This window comes from Neocloeon triangulifer, unplaced genomic scaffold, assembly GCF_031216515.1.
Source record: "Neocloeon triangulifer isolate White Clay Creek 2 clone unplaced genomic scaffold, ASM3121651v1 ptg000006l, whole genome shotgun sequence".
Taxonomy (NCBI): Eukaryota; Metazoa; Arthropoda; class Insecta; order Ephemeroptera; family Baetidae; genus Neocloeon; species Neocloeon triangulifer.
The window spans coordinates 342,798-368,539 of record NW_026775549.1 but is presented as its reverse complement, the minus strand read 5'-3'; the positions used below and the strand labels follow the sequence as shown (position 1 = coordinate 368,539).

The 25,742-nt window shown below is 39.9% G+C and overlaps 2 protein-coding genes across 2 annotated transcripts; both read left to right on the top strand.

Moving 5' to 3' along the window:
- The first annotated feature begins 20 nt into the window (after positions 1–20).
- Positions 21–8,222, top strand: LOC132194449 (U5 small nuclear ribonucleoprotein 200 kDa helicase). The gene is made up of 27 exons (XM_059615721.1): positions 21–113; positions 189–290; positions 350–685; positions 750–936; positions 1,013–1,167; positions 1,217–1,475; positions 1,537–1,696; positions 1,751–1,920; positions 1,970–2,163; positions 2,219–2,374; positions 2,432–2,602; positions 2,663–2,833; positions 2,891–3,071; positions 3,123–3,481; positions 3,533–4,026; positions 4,083–4,330; positions 4,384–4,672; positions 4,721–4,965; positions 5,021–5,403; positions 5,459–5,617; positions 5,680–5,892; positions 5,945–6,181; positions 6,238–6,432; positions 6,489–6,647; positions 6,708–7,436; positions 7,495–7,764; positions 7,889–8,222. Exons 2-27 carry the CDS (start codon positions 246–248, stop codon positions 8,132–8,134), a joined length of 6,411 nt encoding a protein of 2,136 aa, XP_059471704.1. The 5' UTR covers positions 21–113; positions 189–245; the 3' UTR covers positions 8,135–8,222.
- Positions 8,223–11,207: 2,985 nt separating this feature from the next.
- Positions 11,208–24,482, top strand: LOC132194274 (protein phosphatase 1 regulatory subunit 3B-B). Its single transcript, XM_059615446.1, has 4 exons — positions 11,208–11,459; positions 17,864–18,296; positions 22,395–23,116; positions 23,756–24,482. The coding sequence occupies exons 2-3, from the start codon at positions 17,931–17,933 to the stop codon at positions 23,058–23,060; spliced, it is 1,032 nt and encodes a 343-aa protein (XP_059471429.1). The 5' UTR covers positions 11,208–11,459; positions 17,864–17,930; the 3' UTR covers positions 23,061–23,116; positions 23,756–24,482.
- The last annotated feature ends 1,260 nt before the right edge of the window (positions 24,483–25,742 follow it).

Here is a 25,742-nt window from a genome sequence, read left to right as displayed (position 1 = left end):
GGTTGCTTTCTGCTTGAAAAGTTACCGCCAGGGGCAGCACAGTTGCAGAATTTGTGATTTGTGTTTATCAACCACGCGTCTGCCGCTTTCTCCTTTCTCAACATTTTCCTCAGGTAATTTGCCAAATTTTGGCCACAGACTCATTGCCGAGCAAACTTTCTACGGAAAAATATTTCTTGTTGCCGCAGAGAAGACACGATTCCAACCAATTTTAGCAGAGAGGGCGAAATAAAACACTTTCAGCCATGGCGGATGCCGCGGCTCGTCAGCAGCAGTACGAGTACAAAGCGGTAAATTGAAATAACTTGAAAAATAAAGAGTTTGCATCATTGAATTGGATTATTTTCAGAACTCCAATCTTGTCTTGCAAGCGGACACTCGTTTGATCGAGCGCCGTAGTCGAGATGAAGCGACCGGAGAAGTTGTTTCCCTTGTCGGGAGGTTGGATGGTACTAGAATGGGCGACCGGTACCAACGTAGCAGGCCTGAAAAAACGGAAGAAAGAAAGGCAAAGAGGCAGAAGCGAGATGAGGCCCAATATGACTTTACAAAAATGAAGGGTTCCAACATTTTGGACGATCACATTGACGATGTTGCTGGAATTTTATATAGACCAAAAACTCAAGAGACTAGGCAGACCTACGAGGTTCTGCTGAGCTTCATTCAAGAGGCATTAGGAGATCAGGTAATTTTTTCTAATAATAAGTATATTTTTTGTAAAAATAAATTGCTCAAAATTGAACTTCCAGCCACGAGACATCCTTTGTGGAGCAGCTGATGAAGTCTTGACAGTCTTGAAAAATGATAAGCTGAAAGACAAAGACAAGAAAAAAGAGACTGAGTCTTTACTTGGCACAATTGCCGAAGAGAGGTTTGCGCTGCTGACAAACCTGGGAAAGAAAATCACCGACTTCAACTCTGATGCCAATAATGCTGGTAAGTTGAATTGATATTTTATTTTGTTATGTAACAACACTTAAATCAATAATAATTACTTATTGATATCTTTCAGATGAGAATATTGATGAAACATACGGCATTAACTGCCAGTTTGAGGAAAGCTCAGACGAAGATGATGAGGACAAGCATGGGGAGGTGTGCGAGGACATAGAGGATATGGACGAAGGAGAGGAAGCTAGGCTAGACACTTCAATCCATGCTGAAAATGTAAATAATTTTATTTTGCCAGCAACATTTTCTAATGCACCTTTAATAGCTGGCAGCTGCAGAAAGAGAAAAGATAGAGAAGAAGAAAAAGACAACTCTTCATCCTCTAGACATTGATGCATACTGGCTGCAACGCTGCCTTTCAAAGTATTATGATGATGCGATGCTGTCTCAGGCAAAAGCGGCGGAGGTTTTGTCGGTTTTGAAGAGTGCTGCGGACGATCGTGAAGCAGAAACTCAGTTGGTCCTACTTTTGGGTTACGACTGTTTTGATTTCATCAAACTGCTGAAAAAGCACAGGCAGATGAGTGAGTTGGAGTTATTATTATTATTATTTTTTTTTTAATAATATTACTCAATATATTTTAGTTGTGTACTGCACATTGTTGGCTTCGTCTCAGAGTGATTCCGACAAGGAGTCGTTGAAATCCAAAATGAAAGATGATCCAGCTCTGGCGAAAATTCTACTGCAACTTGAGACTGGCAAAGAGGAAGATATGGAAGGAGATGGCTCTGAAACTAGATCCAGGTACTTTTGAGTGATGAAATAAAAATCAACCCAATCTGATCATGAAAATTCCAGCCATCATAAGAACGCAGATGAGGGTGTTGGTCCCGAGGGAACTGCTGGGCAGGTTGCAGGCACAAGGTCGGTTCTTGATTTCGAAGACATGGTTTTCACACAAGGCTGCCATTTTATGGCCAATAAGAAGTGCCAATTGCCGGAGGGATCTTTCAGGAAGCAGAGAAAAGGCATTGATCTTAAATTAACTTTTTCAATTCTGACATTTATTATCTACAGGTTACGAAGAAGTCCACGTACCCGCTCTTAAGCCCAAGGCTTTCCAGACAAACGAGTCTCTACTCCCAATTGAAAAGCTCCCTAAATATGCCCAGGCTGCATTTGAAGGTTTCAAGACGCTCAACAGGATTCAGAGCAGACTTCATAAAACTGCTTTGGAGTCCGATGAAAATCTGCTTCTTTGTGCACCTACTGTAAGTTATTCCTAGGTAAATTTTGATTTAATCTCATATTTCAATATCTTCAAAGGGTGCTGGTAAAACAAATGTGGCAATGTTGTGCATGATGAGAGAGATTGGCAAGTACATCAATGCTGACGGCACAATCAATGCTGACGAGTTTAAGATCATCTATGTTGCTCCCATGAGATCACTGGTACAGGAAATGGTCGGCAACTTTGGAAGGGTAATTTCAGCACTTAAATTTGCATTTTAAGTATAATAATTTTACTCGTTATTATAGCGTTTGGCGTCTTACAATATCACTGTGTCTGAATTAACTGGTGATCATCAGTTGACAAGAGAGCAAATTGCTGCAACACAAGTGATTGTGTGCACTCCAGAAAAATGGGATATCATTACGAGGAAGGGAGGAGAAAAGAGCTTCACACAACTAGTGCGACTTGTCATCATTGTGATTATATTTAAATTAAAATTATATACATTTTATTATATACATAAATTGCTCTTATAGGATGAAATCCATTTGCTTCACGATGAACGTGGTCCTGTTTTGGAGGCATTGGTTGCAAGGACAATTCGAAACATTGAATCAACGCAAGAAGATGTGAGAATTGTTGGTCTCAGTGCCACTCTTCCAAACTACCAAGACGTAGCCACTTTCCTTCGTGTCAAGACTGAAACTGTGAGTAAATTTTTTTGCAATAAAAATATTTCAAGCTAAAACATTTTTTGTTCATAGGGTCTCTTCTTCTTTGACAACAGCTTCAGACCTGTTCCATTGGAGCAGCAATACATTGGAATCACAGAGAAGAAAGCGCTGAAGCGCTTCCAAGCCATGAATGATGTTGTCTACGAAAAGGTCATGGATCAGGCTGGCAAGAACCAAGTTCTGATCTTTGTCCACTCAAGAAAAGAGACTGGTAATTTTATTTAGTGTAGCATCAATTTCATATTAAAACAATTTACTTTAGGTAAAACTGCCAGAGCCTTGAGAGATGCTTGTCTAGATAAGGACACTCTTGGTCTCTTTTTGCGTGAGGGCTCTGCATCAACAGAAGTATTACGAAGTGAAGCAGACCAAGTTAAGAATCCTGAACTTAAAGATCTCCTACCCTATGGCTTTGCCATCCATCATGCAGGAATGACCAGAGTGGACAGAACTTTGGTGGAGGATTTGTTCGCCGACAGGCACATTCAAGTTTTAGTGTCAACAGCTACCCTTGCTTGGGGTGTCAACTTGCCTGCTCACACTGTAATCATCAAAGGAACGCAGGTTTACAATCCAGAAAAGGGTCGTTGGATGGAGTTAGGCGCCTTAGATGTGCTGCAGGTAAATATTTTTGTGCTAAAATATTCCTCGGATATTAATTTGACTAAATAGATGCTTGGGCGTGCTGGCAGACCGCAATATGATACCAAGGGCGAAGGCATCCTAATCACTAACCATAGCGAGCTGCAGTACTACTTGTCACTTCTGAACCAACAACTTCCAATTGAGTCACAAATGATCAGCAAGTTGCCTGACATGCTCAATGCTGAAATTGTTTTGGGCACCATCCAAAACGTGCAAGATGCTGTTACTTGGTTGGGATATACCTACTTGTACATCAGGATGTTGCGTCATCCAACTTTATATGGTGTCACTCATGACATGTTGAAGGAAGACCCTCTCTTGGAGCAGCGACGAGCTGATCTTATCCACACAGCAGCTGTGCTTTTGGACAGAAGTGGTCTTGTCAAGTACGACAGGAAAACTGGAGCGCTGCAAGTCACGGAGTTGGGCCGCATTGCCAGTCACTTCTACTGCACACACGACTCTATGTCAACTTACAACCAGCTTCTGAAACCCACTTTAAGTGAAATTGAAATTTTCAGGTTAGTGAAAATAAATTTTATCAAAAATGAGCAACAATTTACAATTTAACTATTAGGGTGTTCTCCCTGTCGAGTGAGTTCAGGAATATCACTGTGCGTGACGAAGAAAAACTGGAATTGCAGAAGTTGATTGAGCGCGTCCCTATCCCAATCAAGGAGGGTATTGAAGAGCCAAGTGCAAAGGTCAATGTACTGCTCCAAGCATACATCTCTCAACTCAAGTTGGAAGGATTTGCATTAATGTCGGACATGGTTTATGTCACTCAATCAGCGTCACGTCTCATGCGAGCAATTTTTGAAATTGGTAATATCACTTCATTGATCTAAAAAGCAGTTGTTACTTTAAGTGTTTTGCAGTGATGTTCCGTGGCTGGGCTCAATTGGCTGACAAGACATTGTCTCTATGTAAAATGATTGACCGACGAATGTGGCAATCGATGTCTCCACTGAGGCAGTTCAGGAAAATGCCCGAAGAAATAGTGAAGAAAATCGAAAAGAAAAACTTCCCCTGGGAACGATTGTATGATTTAGGGCCAAATGAAATTGGAGAACTCATCAGAGTCCCTAAATTGGGCAAGATGATTCACAAGTATGTTCATCAGTTCCCCAAGCTGGACTTGGCCACTCACATTCAGCCAGTTACAAGGTAATTATAGATGCACTTTAAGATTATTTTTTAACTTGTCATGCACAGATCAACCCTACGAGTCGAGCTCACGATTACACCCGACTTCCAATGGGATGAAAAAATCCATGGTGCCTCTGAAGCATTTTGGATTCTTGTGGAAGATGTTGACTCGGAAGTTATCCTTCACAGTGAATATTTCCTGCTGAAAGCCAAATTTGCGCAAGACGAGCATGTGGTCAAATTCTTTGTTCCTGTCTTTGAACCCCTGCCACCGCAATATTTCTTGAGGATTGTTTCGGATCGCTGGATTGGTTAGCTATTTTTTAATTAAAAAGCCACAAAAATTATTTTTGTTTTTCTCTCCAGGTGCTGAAACTCAGTTGCCAGTGTCATTCAGGCACTTGATTCTGCCCGAAAAGAATCCCCCTCCAACAGAATTGCTGGACTTGCAGCCTCTTCCCATCACTGCTCTGCGAAATCCCACACTCGAGTCACTCTACACTGACAAATTCAAGCAGTTTAACCCAATTCAGACGCAAGTCTTCAACGCAGTCTTCAACAGTGATGACAATGTCTTTGTTGGAGCGCCCACAGGGTCGGGAAAGACCACCATTGCAGAGTTTGCTGTCCTTCGACTCTTCACCCAAAATCCCGATGGTCGATGCGTCTACCTAGTTGCTAAAGATGCCTTGGCGCAAATTGTTTACACAGACTGGGCCAAACGATTTGGATCCGTCTTGGGCAAAAAGGTTAATATATTATTCCAATATAAAATTTTATAACTTAATTCAATTATCTTTTTAGGTTGTTCTTCTGACGGGAGAAACAGGAACAGACTTAAAACTCATTGCAAAGGGTCAAATTATTGTCACAACGGCAGAGAAGTGGGACGTCTTATCAAGAAGATGGAAGCAGCGTAAGAATGTGCAGTCTGTGCAGCTTTTCATCGTCGACGAGCTTCAGGTATAATTAATTTGTTTTTGGAAGCGCAAATAAAATAATATTTAAATAAAACAATTTTTCAGCTCATCGGTGGAGACGATGGTCCAGTCCTGGAAGTTGTATGCTCTCGAATGAGATACATTTCATCCCAGCTGGAAAAACAAATTAGGATCGTCGCTCTTGGATCATCAATTGGAGATGCCAAAGACATGGCTCAATGGCTGGGATGCCTTGCTAATTCCACATTCAACTTCCACCCAAGCGTGAGGCCAGTGCCTTTGGAACTTCATATCCAGGTATTGATATCAACTTTTCTGGAAGAATTATTTTACGAGACAGTTTCTGTAGGGCTTGAACATCACCCACAATCAGACCAGAATGAGTGCCATGGCGAAGCCAGTGTACAACTGTATCATGAGACACAGTCGCACCAAGCCTGCCATCGTTTTCGTGCCAACAAGGAAACAGGCTCGTCTCACTGCTATTGACATTCTCACATACTCGGCCTCCGAGGGCAATCCAAACCAATTCTTGCATGTCGAAGTTGATGACTTGAAGCCCTATTTGGAGAAACTATCTGATAAGGTATTTTGATTAATTTGATTTTACTTCTAGACTTAAAAGAAATAATTCATATCTAGACCCTGAGAGAGACTCTATCGCAAGGTGTTGCTTACATTCACAAGGGCTTGAATGCCACTGACTTGAGGATTGTGGAACAGTTGTTTGAGACTGGGGCCATTCAAGTAGCAGTCGTGACAAGAAGTCTTTGCTGGGCCACAAACATTTCGGGCCACTTGGTCGTCATCATGGACACACAGTGCTACAATGGCAAAGTAATAAACAAATTGCATTTTATAAAGTTTTCTTAAAATTTAATTTCAATATACAGGTTCATGCTTATGAGGACTACCCGATTACTGATGTTCTTCAAATGGTCGGCCGAGCAAACAGACCCAATGAAGATGATGATGCAAAATGTGTTTTGATGTGTCAGACGTCCAAAAAAGACTTCTTCAAAAAGTTCCTTAGTGAACCACTGCCTGTTGAGGTATTTAAATCATTAAACTTTTATTTTGCCATGATTTAAATTATATATTTATTTTTTCAGAGTCACTTGGATCATCGTCTTCATGATCACTTCAATGCCGAAATTGTCACAAAGACCATTGAAAACAAACAAGATGCCGTCGATTATCTTACTTGGACATTCCTGTATCGCAGACTCACCCAGAATCCCAACTACTATGGCCTCCAAGGTGTCACTCATCGTCATTTGTCGGACCACTTGTCAGAGCTTGTGGAAAATACCTTGAGTGACTTGCAGCAGTCTAAGTGCATCAGTGTTGAAGATGAAATGGATTGTCAGCCTCTCAATTTGGGCATGATTGCTGCCTATTACTACATAAACTATACCACCATTGAACTCTTCAGTCTTTCCCTGAACAACAAGACCAAAATTCGAGGACTGCTGGAGATTATCTCTGCAGCTGCCGAGTATGAAGATGTTCCCGTGAGGCACAGAGAGGACGTCATCCTGAAGGCACTGGCCTCAAAACTACCCAACAAGGTGCCCAACCCCAAATACAATGACCCTCATGTCAAGACCAACTTGCTGCTGCAAGCCCATTTGTCGAGACTGCAATTGGGAGCCGAGTTGCAGCAGGACACAGAAATGATCCTCAGCAAGGCCATCAGGCTGATTCAGGCATGTGTCGATGTGCTCAGCTCCAACGGGTGGCTCTCCCCTGCAGTGGCTGCAATGGAGTTGGCTCAAATGGTGACGCAGGCGATGTGGAGCAAGGACTCTTACCTGAAACAACTGCCGTATTTCACACAGGTATTTTAGTACTGATTTTATCAGATGCGAATGGAAATTAAATTTAATTTTATGATAGGATATTATTGAGAGGTGTTTGTCAAAAGAAGTGGAAACCGTTTTTGACATCATGGAACTTGAAGACGATGCGCGCAGCAAACTGCTCCAGTTGTCAGACGCACAAATGGTGGACGTGGCCCGCTTCTGCAACCGCTATCCAAATATTGAAATGAACTACGATGTGCTCGAGAAAGAAAACATTCATATTGGAGACACAGTTAATGTTGTCGTAAATCTTGAGCGCGAAGACGAAGTGACCGGCCCTGTAATTGCACCGTTCTTCCCACAGGTAGGAAATTGTTGCAAATTTGTCGTAATTACGCTCTCCGCCTTGAAATTATTCTGTCAATGCGCAATTGCTTCAGTAGAAGAGATTTCACCAAAGTCTATAATTTCTTTGAAATTTGTTGCAGAAACGAGAGGAAGGATGGTGGGTAGTGATCGGTGACCCAAAAACAAACGCCCTGCTGTCCATTAAGCGGCTCACACTTCAGCAAAAGGCCAAGGTCAAGCTTGACTTTGTTGCCCCCAAGCCGTGTGGTGACTACGACTACACTTTGTACTTCATGTCTGACGCATACCTGGGCTGCGATCAAGAGTACAAGTTCAAAATCAGAGTCGAAGAGCCCGTCTCTGAATCAGAATCGGATAGCGACTAAGAAGGGGGTAACTTGTTTTCAACGTCATTTGTAGAACTCCATTTGATTTTTGTGTAAAATAATAAACTACTTTTAACATCTTAAAAAATTTATGAATCTCATTCCTTGGTTAAGTTAATTTATGGCTTTAACTTAAGTTGAAAATCATTGCTTTGCGGTACTTTATTTGCAACTAAAATAGTTTTTAAATGAGGACAATAGCGCGTAAAAAGCTTGCAGAGCAATTTCCATTATTGAAATGCCTTGCACTTTGAGTTTTCATTAAAAGTATAATACTATTTATTTGTCATTGAAGCAAGTGCGGCGTTGGTTGTTTGAATAGAAATCGTAACAATATATCCATGGCTGATCGACTTATCACATTTCATCCTCCTCATATTTAATTGCATCCGGTTATCAATTACTTTAACCTAATTTTGAAAAGAAGAAATTATTGAGAAATAATTAAACAAAAATTGAAAAAAAATATCGAGGCTCAACAAAAAAGAACAATCTGGAACTAACACTCGGAACAAGAAAGTGGCGCCTCTTGGCAGGAGCCAGTTTCGTTGCCAGGCGCTCCAGTTAATGAGCAGTCTTTTGACAGCCCCATTAATTTTCGCACGAGAAAGACACGGCGACGATCATTATCAAGTGTATAAGCACAAAACCTGTATATACATATAATTCCAAAGCATTAGCTGATCAGAAAAGTGCGCACGCCGGTTTGGCAGGCCGCGTAAAAATTCTCAGCAGGCGGGATGCAAATGCGGATAAGATCGTTGTTCTTGTTGGAAAGGTACCAAATGCTTTGCGTCGAGCGAAAAGCAGAAAGACGTCGCGCGATTTTAGCACTCGTGTGGCCATGTGTTTGTTAACAATCAGGTTTTAAAACGCCGGCCGGTCGGCTGGCTGGCTCTCGGCCTACGCGATCATCCTCCGGTCGCGTGAGCACCGGGGTTGCAGAGATTTTTAGTCCGCGGCCATAAATCAGCATCTCGGGCGGTCGATTGCATTTAAAGTATTATGGAAATGGAAAATAGAGGGACGCGAGGCAGACAATCTAGCAATTGTCTTTTGTTAACACTTGAACCTAAATACGGTGGCGTGACCCTTTCGGCTGATCGGAGAGAGAGAAAAGAGAAAATCTACGAATTTCGAATGGGAGACCCGTTATTTTGCCTTTACCAATTTAGTGCCACCGACGTCAAGCGCCACTCTAACTGCCAGATTTTGCCGCGTCCAATCAATATTAAAAGAAAAAAAATGGAAATTTTCTCTCCTCTCGTTCAAGCCGCCTATTAAAAGATCTCATGCAAAAGCCAGTCTTGATTGCACCAGCATAAAATAGTACTATTCCGCGGCGGCCGTTCATATTTTAATAACGACTTGAAAAATGATTCTTTCTTATACACCCTCGGGCCACACAGAAATACACAAAAATTCATAACTGCTGCCTCGCAAGTAATGAAAATCATTAAAATTTTTATTTTTAAAAATCCTCAACTGAAAACAGCAGTTTTAATTTGGCTAAGCAAAAATAATAAAAGAGGCGCCGCTCTTTTCTGCACGTACTTTTTGTTTGGCAAGAGCCTGTACACGTACAGTGAGTTGGCGGAATTTTCACTGTATATGCAGTGCATTATTTTTTATTTAGCATAAAATTATCATTGTGCCAGTCAATACCCACAATTGAAGCTGATTACGCTTCTTGCATAAGACGCTTGTGTTTGCAGTGTAAATAAAACCACCTCGGCAGTTCGCTGTCACGAAATTTAATGCTTTCCAAGTTGACCGAGACTGGGAACGCTGGATAAAAACGGCTCCCCAGCGACAGCGCGTCAAGGAAATAAATCTTCCCAAGTCCGATTTTGGCATCCTGCTGGCGCGTTTTTAATCCTGTTCGAGGCAGATGTTAAAAAGGTTAAACGGAGCTAAGGAGAGGTGGTGTTCAGAGTTTATACGATTTTTCTGTTTGACCAAAAAAAAAAAAATACAAATTCCTTCCTATAGGTTCACAAAAATCCTAAATTTGGAAGTAATACAAATTCAATTTCTTTTTATCGCCTTTTTTCCTAGGACCAAGAAAAAATGGCTCTTGGAAACGATGATAATTTAATAAACTTTTTATTTTAAAAAATTCAGTAATGCACTCCGTAAAAAAAATTTAATAAAATAGGGACTTGCAAGTAATAAACTATTAAAACTTTTTCACGTAATAGAATTTTACTAGTTTATTTTTTTTTTCAAAAAAGGTTAAAAAGAAATCAAAACTTGCTGGCGCTAGGAATATGTAACTTAAAAAAACGCAGAAGTAACAAAAATTAATTTTTGCGAATTTTCAGAAGACCATTGAATTGTAATTTTTGCAGATTTTATAACGAATTATAAAAAAAGCAAAACAAAATACTAAAATTATGGCAAAAATTTATATTGAATATAAGTATAAGATACAGAACGTGCAAACAAAGGCTTATCTCATACCTGATATAATCATAACTGATATAAAATTCCCATGTTACAGAGAAGTGTTTATTTTTATTGCGGTATCAAAAAAAATCTGATAAAAGCAAGGAGATCACACCACTAATAGTCTTCACACTGGCTGGCGGCTCAATGACTGAGAACCACAGATCTACTGATTAAAAGTGGTGCATTAATTGTAAACAAAGTTAATCGGATTTGGCGACAGCAGGCGCGTTCCCGTGGCGCTTCTAAGTCAATGAGGAGGCAATTGACATCGCTATCCATTGCACAGCAATTATTGCAGATTTGAAATCTGCGAGAGAGAAAGTCCGGCACGATCGGTGCAGCCGGCGCCGCAATTACACACATGCCATAAATAGGGGTGGTTGATATCGCGCGTACAAACGGGTCCACGTACAATTAATAATTTACATAATAAAATCGCCATATATAAAATCTGGAGCCGGAGAGAGATGCTGTGTAAATCTTATTTCTCGGTGGCGCGGCGCGCGGAGATCACGTGTGGAGGCGCGGCGTGCGATTGGCCGAGCGCGAGTGTGCACGTGAACAGCCGCCAAGTGACGGTCTGACCCTTTCCCCTGATCGTGGCGCCACCGACTCTGGCGACTCCCCTGCCAAGAGCCAACTTCTTCTTTCTCTTCTCGCAGTCCTTCTCGCAAATTAATGCTCGTCGCAGCTCCCGTCGATGAGTGGCACCGTCGGCCGACTAACGCATTTGCCGAATCGGCGTGTCATCGGCGGCCTACACGTTTTGAATGAATGAGACGAAGGCCCTTTTCCCTCGGGAGTCGCACCGCCGCCGCAAGGTCACCGAAGGAGAATTCCATTAACTCTTCATAACAACAAACCCACTTCCTAGGTGAGTTATTATTTTTTCGGGCCCCAAGTTTCGCTTGACAGTTCGTTTTCGGTTTTTAGGATGCGAAATTGCGCCTTCTTTAATTCAGAATATTGCGGGCGTGCTTTATTGTGTATTTATTTTTAGCGCGGCGCCGCCGGCCAAAGCGTTGCGGCATTTTTCACCAGACGGATTTTACACTTTAAACTATCTCAACTGACAGAGACTGCTCTGATTTTGCTAGACCGTGTTTATAAATAAACTGATATTCGGATCGGCGTACGTGATTATTTACTGCTCAAATAGCCTGTCAAGATCGAAAATACAGCCGGGCAAATGGTGCGCACAGCGGGTGTGAGGATTTTTAAAGGCTTCTGTTTTTAGAACTTAGAACGACAACTTGCTAATTTTGAGTGACTTTCGGATTAGGGTTAGATCAGCATTACACCCATTAGACAACTTGTCCTACTTAATTATCTAATTCAAAAATTATCCATCGAAAAAAATAAATTACGTACATTTGGATAAAATGATTCATAATCTCACAATTGAAAATAATTTAATTCAATATTAAATTAAATGTTTTGAAAATTATTACATTATTAAAAACATAATAAGCAAGTTTTACGACCACATTTTCAGTGACTGATCACTAAGTGATATGTGACGTCACATGCCCCCGTTGAACCGCAAACAAGTCAATTTCAATGAGCTGTCAAAAATAATTTTATTCTAACTTTCAACTCCTTCTATTTTCATAGAACACTCACCACGACTTCAGTAAATAATTTTTAATTTTGAATATTTTTTTCTAGTTTTAATTTTACTTTTACTCAATTCATTCTTTTGACCCATTTTGATTTTCGACTATTCAAAAAAAAAACCATTACGCTTTTTGCTTTTTGTTATTGCTTTATTATTATTTTGATCGAAGGCGAGAGTGCGTTGATTGATGAATGAACTTCACACTAAAAGCACACAAGCAAAGGTCGTCCGTCATCGAAGTATAAAACCGAGAGTAGTAAAGTTGCCTTATGTAATGTATTTATGCGCGCAGACCTAATAATGCTCCTCGCGGTGAAACAGGTGCTGCCTTGCAAACCTTGCACACGACCTCTGATTCAGAGACAAGATCGACTCATTCGCTCTCCGGCCGTTTGATCTCCGCCTCGCTCTTCTTACCTTGAGCCGAGTCCTATGTGCGAGAGATGCTGTGAAAATGTTTTATATAATATTCCTTTGCGCCAAGGTGCGTTTGCAAAATTTGGCCTACGCACTTGAAATGAGCCGATGAATTTGGCAGCTCCGGGGGCTTGTTGGGGCCTTGAGCCGATCTAATTAGTGATCGCGAAGGGTTTTTCTGGTTGAAGTTCAAGTTCGACCGACATAGCACAGTTTATAACTGTGGTTGAAAATAGGTACTGAATAATTATTTATTTATATTTGCTTATTTTTAAACTTTAATTTTGAAGAGTACACATTAAGTTTTCTATAAAACAATTTACTGAACAAAATAATAAATATTTTATTTTTTATTCAAATTTTAAAATGAAAATTAATGCATTTTTTGAAATTATCTTGGATAGTTTAAAAAAATATTTGATTTAATTTAATGAACAAAACTATTTCACAACCTAAAACAAATTTGTTTACTTATAAATAGCACAGTAAAATATCATACACTTGATATTTAAGGTTGAAAATAGTTTTTATTTCAATTATTGTCAGTAAAGTTTATAATCTCTGTGTTTTTACAAAAGTTAGTATTTTTTAAATTATATTATTTGAAATATTTAAAAATAAATTTTCATCTTGATTTATTATAAAAAAAAAGTTGGAATTGCATCATAATTTAATACAGGATTAATGAACTTACTGGCCTTCGAGCTCTAACATTCTAGTAGTTTTGTGCCGCTAAACATTTTTTGCCAAAAAAATTTTTTGTTGTCATTGATCGTCGGCTTTAAAACCAGCTCTCCATTTTTAGACCGAATTATATTGGAGAGCGGCGCTTTTTCCTTTTAACTGATATGGAAATGCTGCGGACGGCCGCCGTTCAAAAGGCAATAACTGAAATCAGCGAGTGGCTCTGATTCGCTCGAGGGCTGCTTTTTGCACGCGGAGCCAGTTAAACTTGATTCAAACTTGCATCAGCCAATAATGGATTTCAGCCATTCTCAAACTTCCTTATAAAGCGGCGACTTGAATAATTTGATAAAAGTATAGTGTACGTATTTTACCTGCGACAATCAAAGTGGGGAATGTTGTGTGTAAAACATGCACTTAACGTCAATTACCCGCACACAGATTCACATCGCAATTGAATTATCCCCGCTATTTACTCACGACTCTGCTGGGCGTTTTATTTTCTTCATAATTTTTAATAAAATCGCACGCCGCGTTCAAAAGTTGTTTTGACTTTTATTATTACTTGAGAGAGAAATACTTCGACCATAAAATGGCACTGGCGAAATTATAGTTGTCACACACGCCTGTGCAGAACGAAAAGCAGACCAGTCTATCCCAAATAAGAAGTCGGTCGAGGGCCGACGAGTTCTCAAAAACAGCGCTCGATCGATTTGAATAAACAACAATCTGCGGTGGATTAAAAAAAATTGTTGAGCGAGACAGAACAATCAAAAAGTTTTAAAAGGAGAAACTGTTTTTATCACACCTGTGGCTGCTGCTTTTTTTATTTTTAAATACACAAACAAATTTCCCAGCAACGGCGCGCCCACCTTTGGTCTCGGTTTGTTTGACCTTTTAACTCTGAAGTGTCTTTCTTTCTTTCTACCACAGACACTCTCTGGCTCGAGTAGAGAGCTAACAAAACGAGAGTGCTGGCTGTGGCACCACATACAATCGACGGAGGAATTTGAAAACGCCGACAGAGAGGGTGCAGCCCACGTACTCGTCGCCTGAGGGATGGGAAGCAAAGAGGCGAGGGGCAGATTCTTGTGGGATCAAACGGGCATGCCTGCTGTTTCACTGCCGCCACGATCGATGAGATAAATCTCTTTCACACAGCAGCAGCCGCTGGCTGGCATTAATATCTCGACTTACACAAAAGGGGTTTATAAAGCGAGTCAAGTCAGAGGATCAAAGTGGGTTTTAATGGCAAATCGGATTTTAAAATTCTCCCTTTAATCAAACGTTTCTATATTAAAAATTGAAGTTAAAAAATTTGATAAATTATCATTCATGTCTTTCCATTTCAAATTAATCAGTCTCCTTTTGCCAACTTGTGTTTAGTGTCAATTTTTAGAAGCTTAAGTTTTTGAGCTTTGCTTTAATTCATTTTGATACGACCAGGATAAATCAAAGACAACCGCCAAGCAATCTCTTTTTTTACCCACGGCTTGAGAAGCGATATATAACTAGAAATAAATGCAGGAAAAAAAGTTGGTGCTTAAAATGTAACAGAATTTATTTTAAAAAATTAACAAATTTAGATTCGCAAATTGTGATGCCCAGCATGACGTCTTATTTGCCGTTTTATTTATGGAGGAAGAGACAACGCTAATTTATATTTAGGTGTCAGAGCGGTCAGCAGATAGTCAAGCTCCACCAACCATTTTTATTTTTAAAATCGCGCGACGGTCGTGTCCACGTGATGCGCCTTCACGTGTCCTCCTTTTTAGAACCACAGCCCTACCTTAACGTGAACTTTTGGCCATTTAATTCTACTCACTAAAATCTTTTAAAAGGAGACATTTGTAATGAAATAAAAGCCTTTTTTACAAAACAAAAAATCCTCTTAACAAGTTGTGGCCACGGTCTGCGGCTCTATTTCATGAGACGGAAACCAAAAACTAAAATGAAAATACCACAAAGAGGAAAAAAAATTTAAGCATGTGGATTTTCAAAAATTTATAGAGGTACAGACGTTTACCAATATATGAATAAACTAGACAATTCAATTTCAATATATTAATTTTTGATTTCTCCAGCATTATCTCTACAGAGTTGCATAGTAACAATGAACTCGTTCACAAACGAGGTGCAGCATTTTTGAAGTGGGCGAAAAGCAGGCTGGTGCATTCGAGATCGTAAAAAAGGTTGGCTCGTTAGTCTGTCGAACTCGCGTCCATAATACAAAATTGAAGGCGGCCCCACCTGTATACACACGCATTTATATGCATACATAAAAAATGCATCTCTTTCATTTTCTCTCTCTCCAATAAAGGAGGCTGCTGCTGCCGCATAATAAATAAAGTGGCAGCGCAAGAGACGCTAGCCGAGAGAGAGAAAATCCGTGTGTTCTTTTTTAGATTCACGCCTTGATTTATTTGCATTTAAGCAGCTCTAGCGCAGAATTAAGAGATAAATGCAAACCAGTTTGCACTTTGCGAGAGAAGTGTTCGTAGCGAAATAAAATAATGCGACCTGCTTCTTTCTCTCGGTGGAATCGGCTGCGGCGGCGGCATTCATAAACACGTTCACATAAACTGTGTGTGCAAAGTTCTCTTGTATATGAATTATAAATGTAGCGAGAGCCGCCGTCGCGAGATCCACGCCTTTCCGATTGTGGAAATGCAAGAAAGAAGAAACGCACTGACTCGAAAAGTACTGCTCGTGGCCGGCCGCTGCTCAGGTTGCATGCATTATCTCGCCGCTGCTTTGTGACAAGATTTAAATTTAATTTCCAGCAGCGCCGTTTCTCGAGCGTGACTTTGTGTGAAAAAAACCCTGCCCTGCCTATGTGTGCAGAGCTGATTTAAATTATTATAATACTCTCAAGAGAGCGAGAGAAGAAGAAGAGCTGCCCTCTAAAAATTTATTAATAGCGATTGTGTGTCTGATCGTTAATCTTTCTTCTGCACGAGAAAGAATGCATTCTTAATCAGCACGACAAGCGAGTGGAAAATTTAGCTCTGAAAAGTGGTCGTCGGCTCTCATTTGCCTCTACTTGGAACTGCCGGCTTTCCTAAAACGGACTCGAACTGGCCGCTCGCTCGAAACATTTTATTCTTTTATCTCGCAAAGAGAGCTACTTTAATTGACCATTGCTGTAGTTATTGTTGGCTCGCGTTTGCATAAGTACACGGTTTAAATTTAAATTCATGTTCTGCAATTAGCGCGACTAAACGCAGTCGTCACATCGCTACTTTGGTCTTTCACATCCGTATGTTTGTTCATTAGTGCCTTGACACGAAATTTGCATATTTTATTTCTTGAGTTTGGGCGACGCGAGCATTACGATGATCACGTCGAATGATGATGCATTCAATGTGCGATTATGCGCCGCGTTGAAGCCCTTTATTGACGGTTGCACAAGTCGCTTGCAAATTCGACATTATTCTTGAAGGCAGCGTAACTTACTTGTAAAGGCACAATTGTTATTTCAAGCAATTCAAGGTCTGGTCAAATCGATCGCTGTTGGATCTAGAGCATTAGAAAATTCCTACAGTATTATTTCTCAAATTTCATAACAATTTATTGCTGGTATACCTTTATTTATATGTTTCAATTTTATAAAATGTTCTAACAACTTGTTATATCCTGATAGTATATAATAGTCTTCACACAAAATTTTAGAGAAATATTCATGATATAGTGAAGTGAATTTGAATGCAGATTTTCCTTAATTTTAAATGATGGCAAATTCAAAAGAATAAATTTTAAATATCTTTTTGCGTTCCGTATTTGCTAAGAATTAAATTGAAGTAAGAATCAGAATATTTATAGAGATAGATTGAAAATATTTAAATCTGTTTATGTTTTTCAAAACTTTGCACAAATCACGAAAATCCTTAATTTAACCACCCGCTACTGCTGAAGGGTGATAAAATCAAATACCAATTTCAACTGGCAGTAATTTTTTTAGTTTTTTAGCGCTCCAAAAATTTGCTTAGTCAGATGTCAAACTTGGAAAGAAGCCAAAAAAAATTAGCCGGAGGCAAATCTTGCCCAACCATTGCAAGGAGCCAAATCAGCACAATGCACACATACTTCTTTTCAATTTGATTTTTGCATTCGCATATTCATAGTGATAATTTGCTGTCCTTGAGCAAGGCGAAAATTTAGCCTACGCTTGTTGGCAAGCCGACCAGAAAAGTCTGTTGCTGAGCGCGCGAGAGAGAGCAACGAGACGTCGCGCGACTGATACGGCGTCGCTCGGCGCCTATCGGCCGTATCATCAAACGGGTTATAAAAATGTGGAAAGTGAGGTCTAACTATTCGCTTGCACAAATTAGATCCGATTAAATTAAGTGTCCAAAGTGTCACCACCTTTGACTTTGCGTAATAATATAAAAGAAGCAAATAACCTTGTGCAGTCCTCAGAGACATAAAATCCACACCATGTTGTTTACGCACTGCAGCCACGCGTAAAAAACGAATGCTAATCATCATGTTGAGATCATGTTGAGAAAAAGTGATACGGTTCCAAAGTGTTTGACCCGTGACCTAATATAATGTTGCAGGCAGAGACACTCTTCCGCCAAACACACCCGAGGCCGGCTCTGAACTGGAGCGAAATATTTTCGGACGATGCCCGCCGACTACGAAATGATGATCGCGTCTAGTCCGCCAGTATTCAGCCGCAGCCCGCCAGTGTCGAGTTGTCTCGCCACCAACTACAATTACCTCTGCAACGGCCTGGCCTACGCCAATGACAACAACAGGTCGTCGCTGAGGCGGCGCGAGGCGCACCAGCAACAAATGAACCCCAAACTCAGGGTCGCTGCGGCCGCGGCGACAACCGAAACGACGCTTGCCAAGAGCGCCGTCCTGAGGGCGCAGGCGCTCCGACCCTGCCTCGTGGTCAAACCCGACGAGGACGTCACTGACGGCGACGCGTCCAGGCTCAAGAAGAGGGTCGTCTTCGCCGACGACAAAGGACTCTCCCTCACCCATGTGAGTAGCTCAATTTATTTTTCAAATTATGTCTTACTTTTCTGTTCTCCACACCCCGAAAAATCGGCGCGCGTATGGATACTTGCTACCCTTACAAAAAATACATAAAAGATAATCTTTTCTTAAACTGACACAATATTTAACTAGCAAAAACAAAGGTGCGAATAAATGTTGAAAAAATTATTTAATAACAAAATACCTTTGAATTAAAAATAATAATTTTATTTCATTGATCAATCAAAAGTTTTTTATTTAGTATTTCATTGTTATAAATGTTTCAATTATAAGTTTAAACGAAGCAAATCGAATTGAAAGAAAATTTTTGAAATGCAATAGATGGCTTCGGAAATGCGTAAGTGGTTTGGGGTTTATAATAAATAAATCAAATAAATCTTCAATAATAAAGCCTTCAAAAAATCAATAATTTTCTAATAATTATTTACCCTTTGTTTAAACTAACAACAATAACTTATGAGTTTATAAAAATTGAATACAAATAAATTACTTTTGATCAATAAGATTTTTTCAAATTCAAGTGTATTTCTCATTTTTTTTTATAGTAATTAGTTAATCAGTGAAAAATTTTATGTTAACATCAAATTCGTATTTTGTGTATTAAGGGTAGGAAGTTTCTATACGCACGGCGATTTTCGATAACGATATATCTCCCACTGTGCTGCTGCCTACCCTCAGATGTGTAGAAATTACAGGGATTTGCATTTTAAAATTAGATAACGTGGAGGACATCAGCGTGAACTTGAATTTTTATTGATTTATCTGTACCTAATTCTCATGTTTATCTGAATATTTATCTAATTTTTTGTTACAAAAAATTGAACTTGATTTTTTCTAGACCAAGCAGAATCAAAGTCATTTGTTTATAAAGAGCTTTAATCAATCAATTCATTTTTTAATAATATATTAAGTAATTGAAACGCTATCTATACTGTCATCGTACAATATTTTGCCTTTTTTATCCTAAATTTAAGCAGAAAAATGTTTTATTTTTTTTTTACTCGTTGAGAAAAAATAATGATAAGGTCACGAAAACAATATTCAATGTGCGTCATTTAGTTAAAAAAATTGGTTCGCGTTAAAAAAACTTATTGTGGTTAAATTTTAAATGATGTTTCCTCTCTCATTTGCGTTTACGAGAACCAGGAAGGTGTTTGTTTTTACCTCAAGAGACTAATGGACGCGTCTCTATAAATTTAACGTCGCTCTTTGCTTCATTCTGAAAAGTCAACACGAACACCGTCACTAAAAAATAAATTCAACAACTTCTTCTAGAATAAACCAACATTCCCTTGTGTACCGAACATTGATGAGTTGTTTGTTCAATTAACGCGTCTCGTGCCAGGAGTGCCACTGCATATGATATTGGCCTATCAGTGCTTTAGAGTCTGACCTACATTACGTGTGTCTTTTTGTCACATTAATCAGCCCAGCATTCAGCAAGTTGCTACAATTAAAGCGGCGCTGGCTTTATAAATCAAGAGCGCCAGGCATTGCACTCACCCCGACCTAGAATTATGTACCGTCCTTGTCTTTATCAGCATTGACAATTTTAAAACTCTTTCACAAGCTAGATGATATTGAGGTTTTTCTAAATAATCTTAAGCAAACGTAATTTTTTTTCTGTAACCCAATTAATGATCTTTAAGAATGAAAATGGTGCACTCGGAGAATTCGATTTTTATCAGGGATTATCTCCTCAAGTGCGTTGGAATGAAGCGAAAATCCAAGTGTGCGTCATGGGCCTTTTCACGATAAAAAGTACAGTCGGTCCTGTCTACTATTTACTCTTTTCCTTATTTTGCTCAACCAAAAGCATCACAAATACCAAAATAGCCAACTGCGCCGGAATTCAACAGAGTCGCGACACAGAACGCTTTAAAATTTGTCCTCCCGCCTGCTCGGCATTGTAAAAATTCTTTCTGTGAGCAAATAGTCTTGTTGCGCTTTGATAAGGATCTAGCACGTTTTTAGCAGTCGCTGATTGCCGCCAGCCCCACGTGTTGCACAAACACAAAAATACACACACGTCTTATCACGACGAGGACAATGCCGAGTTCACATGTTTTTTTTTGTTCGCATCGTTGCAGCAGATCGACAGAGGCGCATAGATAACAGTCGCTCTCCACTATTCACTCTGTAATCATAAATTGCCATGGTTAATGACCCGCGTCGTCGTGACAAAACCGATAAACGCGAGACCATAAATTATGTAAACCGCCGGGAGTAGAGGCCAAGCGAAGCGCCATTAAATTAATTAATATTAGCAGCGTGTGGCAATTAAAAACGAAACTGGAATAATTGTTATGTTCAATTGCGGCACTTAAACGTGCACAAATAATTTGAAACACAAGTTACAGGATCGGTTTTGAGCTGTACGCATTATTGATTGAATTATAAAAGCATGCGTTTGTCGCTTTCGAGTGAATTCACATGGGGAAAATCAGTGGTATAAAATTGTTATCTCTTGTGTGCATGTATAATTAATTTGTCGTGAATGGTTCATTGGTCACGAGAAGAGAAGATGCTCTTTGCACACATGACCTTCACCTCTGGCGAGTTGTCCGATGTAAACACGCCTGAATCAACCAACTCTCGGCCGGTCACGTTTTGGTCAAGTGATGGGCTGACGCGCAGTCGTCGCGCCTCAAATTAACTAGCAGCTCATTAGATAGATCGAAGATGCAATTTCTGATCGATTGGAAATTGGATCTGGGTTCACATCCTGATGGTTGTGCAAGAATTGTTATGCTTGCCAGCCGATTTCGCTAAATCTGGCCGCCGCAAGGTGACTCACAAAACGCGCGCCGCCAAGCGAGAGATTAGCCAAAATTTTGGTCCCCGAGCATATTCAAATGACACGCGAGCCAAGTTTATTGGGGACTTCTTTTATTGTCTGCGCCAGGTTTTGATTCAAGCCAAGGTCAAAACGTGTCTGTATATTTGCGATTCAAAATAAAAGATAATAAAATTTTTATTTCTCATTCAGTAAATAGAGAAATGAAGAAATTGCATCGTAAAAAACGGCGTGTCAAGAGGTCATGTGATTGTTGGAAACAATAAAAAAAAAAAAAACTCGCGCGCCGATTGACTTTTATGTACAACTCGGTGTGAAATGGGAGAAAAAAGAAAGCAAAGTACTTTGCAGCCAATCAAGTTATTTTCCGTCAGTTTCATTCATAGTCGCGGTCAACTGTGCATAAATGAACAACACACGCGGAGCACTTGGCAGGCAGGAGCACGACGGTCGCACAATAATAACATTATCGCACCAGTGTGATCTTTATTAATGCAGGGCAAGAGGCGCGGAGGCGGTATGCAACCGGTTGGGCACGGATGCATAACGGCGCAGTCGTGCCGCCTCACTGCAGGCGATACCGATCAGAAGCCGGTGAAACGAAGCACGAAATGCTACAAACTTGCTGAAGAAAGTTTTATGTTGACATTAATTTGCTTTCATTGCCTCCATCGGACTCATTACACCGCATTTACATGCAAACATATCTCAGCCTTTACTATTCCATTCAGCTCTGAATTGTTAAAAAATTCAAATTATTTCCCCTCCATGAATTCCGCAAATGAAATTTTGTGTGCGAATTTCCGTCCAGCTGCAGCAATAAATCGTGAAATCAGTCTGAAAGCGGAGCCAAAAATACATTTTTCTTTCCGCCTCGTTAAAGGCGCGTTGAAATACTCTGGGGGGATGGTTGCCAAGTTCAGCCAAGTTCCTGTCCTATCCCAAAATATCCGTCTCGTTGAATGCGACTTCAAGTAAATGTGAACCAATAATACGGATCAATCTTTTTCATATCTTTTTTTTATAACTTTAAGCAAAGAGTATTGAATTCCAAGATGATTAAAATCCATATTTGGAATTGCTAGGTTTAAAATCTCATAATTTTTTCTCGTTCTTTTTTAATAGAATTTTAGGTTGACAATATTTGAGCCATTTTTTTTTGTTCATTTTCTAATTCCCTAATATTAATCTTCAAAATATTACTTTCCTATAATTTATGTAATTTTTGCTGATTTGTTCTGTCTTTATCTGCTCTAAACCTAAACCTTGCTTTTATCTATTTTCAGATCCGAATTATGAGCGAACCCTCGCACTGCCCGCCTCTGTGGACGGTTGACTTCATCGCGCAAGTGACCAAGGGTGCGAGCGTAGAGGTGGCGCCGGAGCCGTGGGAAGTGACGTTCCCGCAGCCGGCGTCCGACTACCTCAACTTCCGGCAGCGACTCGAGCAGACCAACGTGTCCCTGGAGAACGTAATCGTGAAAGAGGCCGAAGAGCTGATCGTGGGCACGGTCAAGGTGAAGAACATCTCGTTCCACAAGCAAGTGTTCGTGCGCGTGACCTTTGACGACTGGGCCACGCACGAGGACGCGCACTGCACGTTTGTGCAGAACAGTCCGGCGTCGCTGGGGCCTTCGCAGGGCGCGCTGCCCGGCTGCATCGTCCTCTACGACACCTTCTCCTTCCAGCTGCGGCTGCAGCCGCGCGCCAAACGCGTCGAGTTCTGCGTGTGCTTCCTGAGCGACGGCCGCGAGCACTGGGACAACAACTCAGACATGAACTACGTGCTGGTCAAGTCGGTGCCGCCCGCCGACAAGACCAACAACAACAACCGCATCATCCCGCCGCCGAGTGGGCAGCAGCGCTTCAACGACGCCGTCCGCGCTAAGATGGACTCGTGGTCCGAGTTCGCCAGCTGGAACCACTTGGTAAACGACTCGCCCTACTGGTGACCAACCCACAATCACCCGCCCGGCTGCTACTTCCAGTTTGGCTTGTCGCTGCACAAGTGAGTGTGACCGCCGGCGCCTTCCGAGCTCTCTGTACTTTGTCTCTCTTTCTCTTTCCGCTTGCTTTTTACTAATTCGGGGGTGGGTAATGAGCGGTTTTCTTGCTCGGTCTGTGCTTTCATTATGCCGGTGAGCATACTTAGCTGCTTCATTGTTGTGCGCCGGGTTCATTCGAGGCTTGATTGTGGAGCATGAAATTGGGTCGCTAAATATCTTGTTACCCAAGTGCAAAAAGCAGGTGCTTCCTCGTTTGCAACTCTAGATCGCGCTAAAGCTTATTTTTAGCGCAAGGCCATGAAGTAAATTTGAAATTTTCTGCAAACCGCTGAAATATTTTATAATTAGTTAAATTATATCTATATGTTAATCACTTTCATTGCTGCTGATATCCAATTTTAAATTACATTCCATTAAGCTTTCTAGGGGCATAAAAAGCGAAAGTAAATGCAAATAACTCTCGGGCTTATCTTACACATGGCTTCTTTTTAGAAAGGGTGTTACAGTTATGGATGCTCTCAGTGTCAAGTCCTCGTCACTTTTCTTTTAACAGACCTTCCCCTTGCAAAAAGAGAGTTTAGTCATTATGCTATTTTTGAATTGGCACTTTACTAACGAATCAAACGCGTCATGTGTTCCAGGCCAGCCAAACCGCCAACGCAAGAAACCTGTGCCCGATGCCTGCCAGAGACGAACAAAAAATCGGCATCTTACCTTGTTGAATGAAGTACCATCGTTTTTTGTTAATCTATCTCTCTCTTTAAAATGGTAATGGAGGCGAATCCTCTGATGATTTAGGAAAAAAGTAATTTTACACCGATGTGATCGATTTTGTGCCTTTTCAATTTAAGTAGTTTATTTACAACAAACACAAGGTTCCTTTTGTTTCTCGAAAAAGTGCAAAAGGAGGTACCGAAAATTGTCTAGATAGAGTGAGATCACACTTATATACAAAGCTTGGTCAACTTTTGTTGTGTACATTTTGAGTGAATATCAAAAGGCCCCACAGAGACTCTTTACACCTTTTTTAACTAAGCGTCTAAGGGAGACATATTAATTACTTTTCTTTTGGTACCTCAGCAGTGGCGGTAATTAACGCACTGTAGATAACTAACTGATCACTGCGACGAATTAAATGATTGTACGTAAAATACAGGGCCGAGAGAGCAACTTCACACCTAGTGTTAAATGTTTAAAAGTCCGAAGCGCTGCTGTGTGTATGGCACAGAGATATGCAAACCAAGTGCCATTTGCGAGATGCCATATTATATATTTGTGAATACTGTGGTTTTAACCAAACTTTTAACGAATTTTAAAACGCATTATTTCAATCAAGATTGGCGTCTGCGTACGTTTTTAGAAGACATTTTACTTGTGCCTGATTGTGAAAAACTTAAAGAGACGTGTTAGAAGAAATGAAAGTGTATAGTGTATCTATCAATTTATAGATGTTGGCTTTTGCTGTCTGGTTATTCTCTATGAGAAATGTATTCAGACTGATAAATCCATGTGTATATATATAATTTTTCTGCTCGCGTCATTTGAATACGCGACGAATCAAAGTGAATTTTGTGCCTTAGCCATCGCGTGCCGGCAGTCCCTGCTCTCGAGGGCCGCGTTGCGCGTGTACAATATTATTTTATGTAAGTGTATATCAATCTCTCTGAATTTAGTCAAAAGAAAAAGTGTGGCCACCTTTTGTGTCAAAATAATTTTTAATGTAAAATTGTGTACAGTTTTATAGCGTCTCTCACTTTTAGTTTCTGCTGCCAATTGATTGATTGTTTTTTTTTCTCTTTCTTTTTTAATATAAAATACTTGTGCGTTGCAAAAACGGCGTGAGGACTTTGCCCTGCGTTTGCAACCCGAGAGCGATGTGTAAAAATAGAAGCGCGAGTGTAATGGGGCGCGCGTTCTCTCGGCAGCCGTAATGTCAAGGAACCCAGTTCGAGTGGGAATTACTTGTAGTATTTATTCAGCGGGTTTGAGCAATTTACCTTCTTGTGAGTGTGAATTCATGGGACTTTCGCCGACCACAATCATAATTATAATAAAATGTGAGCTATCTATATAATACTACGATCGAATTCTGATACGAAATAATACGAAATGTGTTGCAGATTTAAATATATATTTTGTTGATATTGATTAAGACTGATGCGAATATGATCATGGTTATGATGGCATGAGAATTTTAAATCGATTTTTTTATGATGCGCTATTTTATTACAAAATGTTGTTGTCCATATGTGAAAATAAAGAGAAATAAATACACGCCTGAAACTAGTGAAAAAAAATTAAAAATTTTATTTTATACATCAAAAATAAAATTATAAAACCTGCGTAAAAATTTTTTTTTCTTAAATTAAAAAAAAAAGAAAAATTTCAGTTTTTCATACATTAAAAAATTACAAAAATTTATATGAGGATAAAAAGTTTTTTTCTATAACTCAGTTGAAAGCATTAATCTAATTAAAAATTAATTAATTACTAATTAAACAAAGTGTATGAAAAAACAATTATTGAAAAATTAACAAAAATATGTGTCTGCAAATTTTGCCTGACTCAACTGCCAATTAATCGTTATATTGGTATTTGCGCTTTAAAATTATATAATGTTGTTATGCA

Coding starts and splice junctions, on each gene's coding strand:
- LOC132194449 (XM_059615721.1), top strand. CDS start 246: ATGGCGGATGCCGCGGCTCGTCAGCAGCAGTACGAGTACAAAGCG. Junction 1,697..1,750: donor GGCTCTGAAACTAGATCCAG/GTACTTTTGAGT, acceptor TGAAAATTCCAG/CCATCATAAGAACGCAGATG. Junction 7,437..7,494: donor AACTGCCGTATTTCACACAG/GTATTTTAGTAC, acceptor ATTTTATGATAG/GATATTATTGAGAGGTGTTT.
- LOC132194274 (XM_059615446.1), top strand. CDS start 17,931: ATGCCCGCCGACTACGAAATGATGATCGCGTCTAGTCCGCCAGTATTC. Junction 18,297..22,394: donor AAGGACTCTCCCTCACCCAT/GTGAGTAGCTCA, acceptor ATCTATTTTCAG/ATCCGAATTATGAGCGAACC.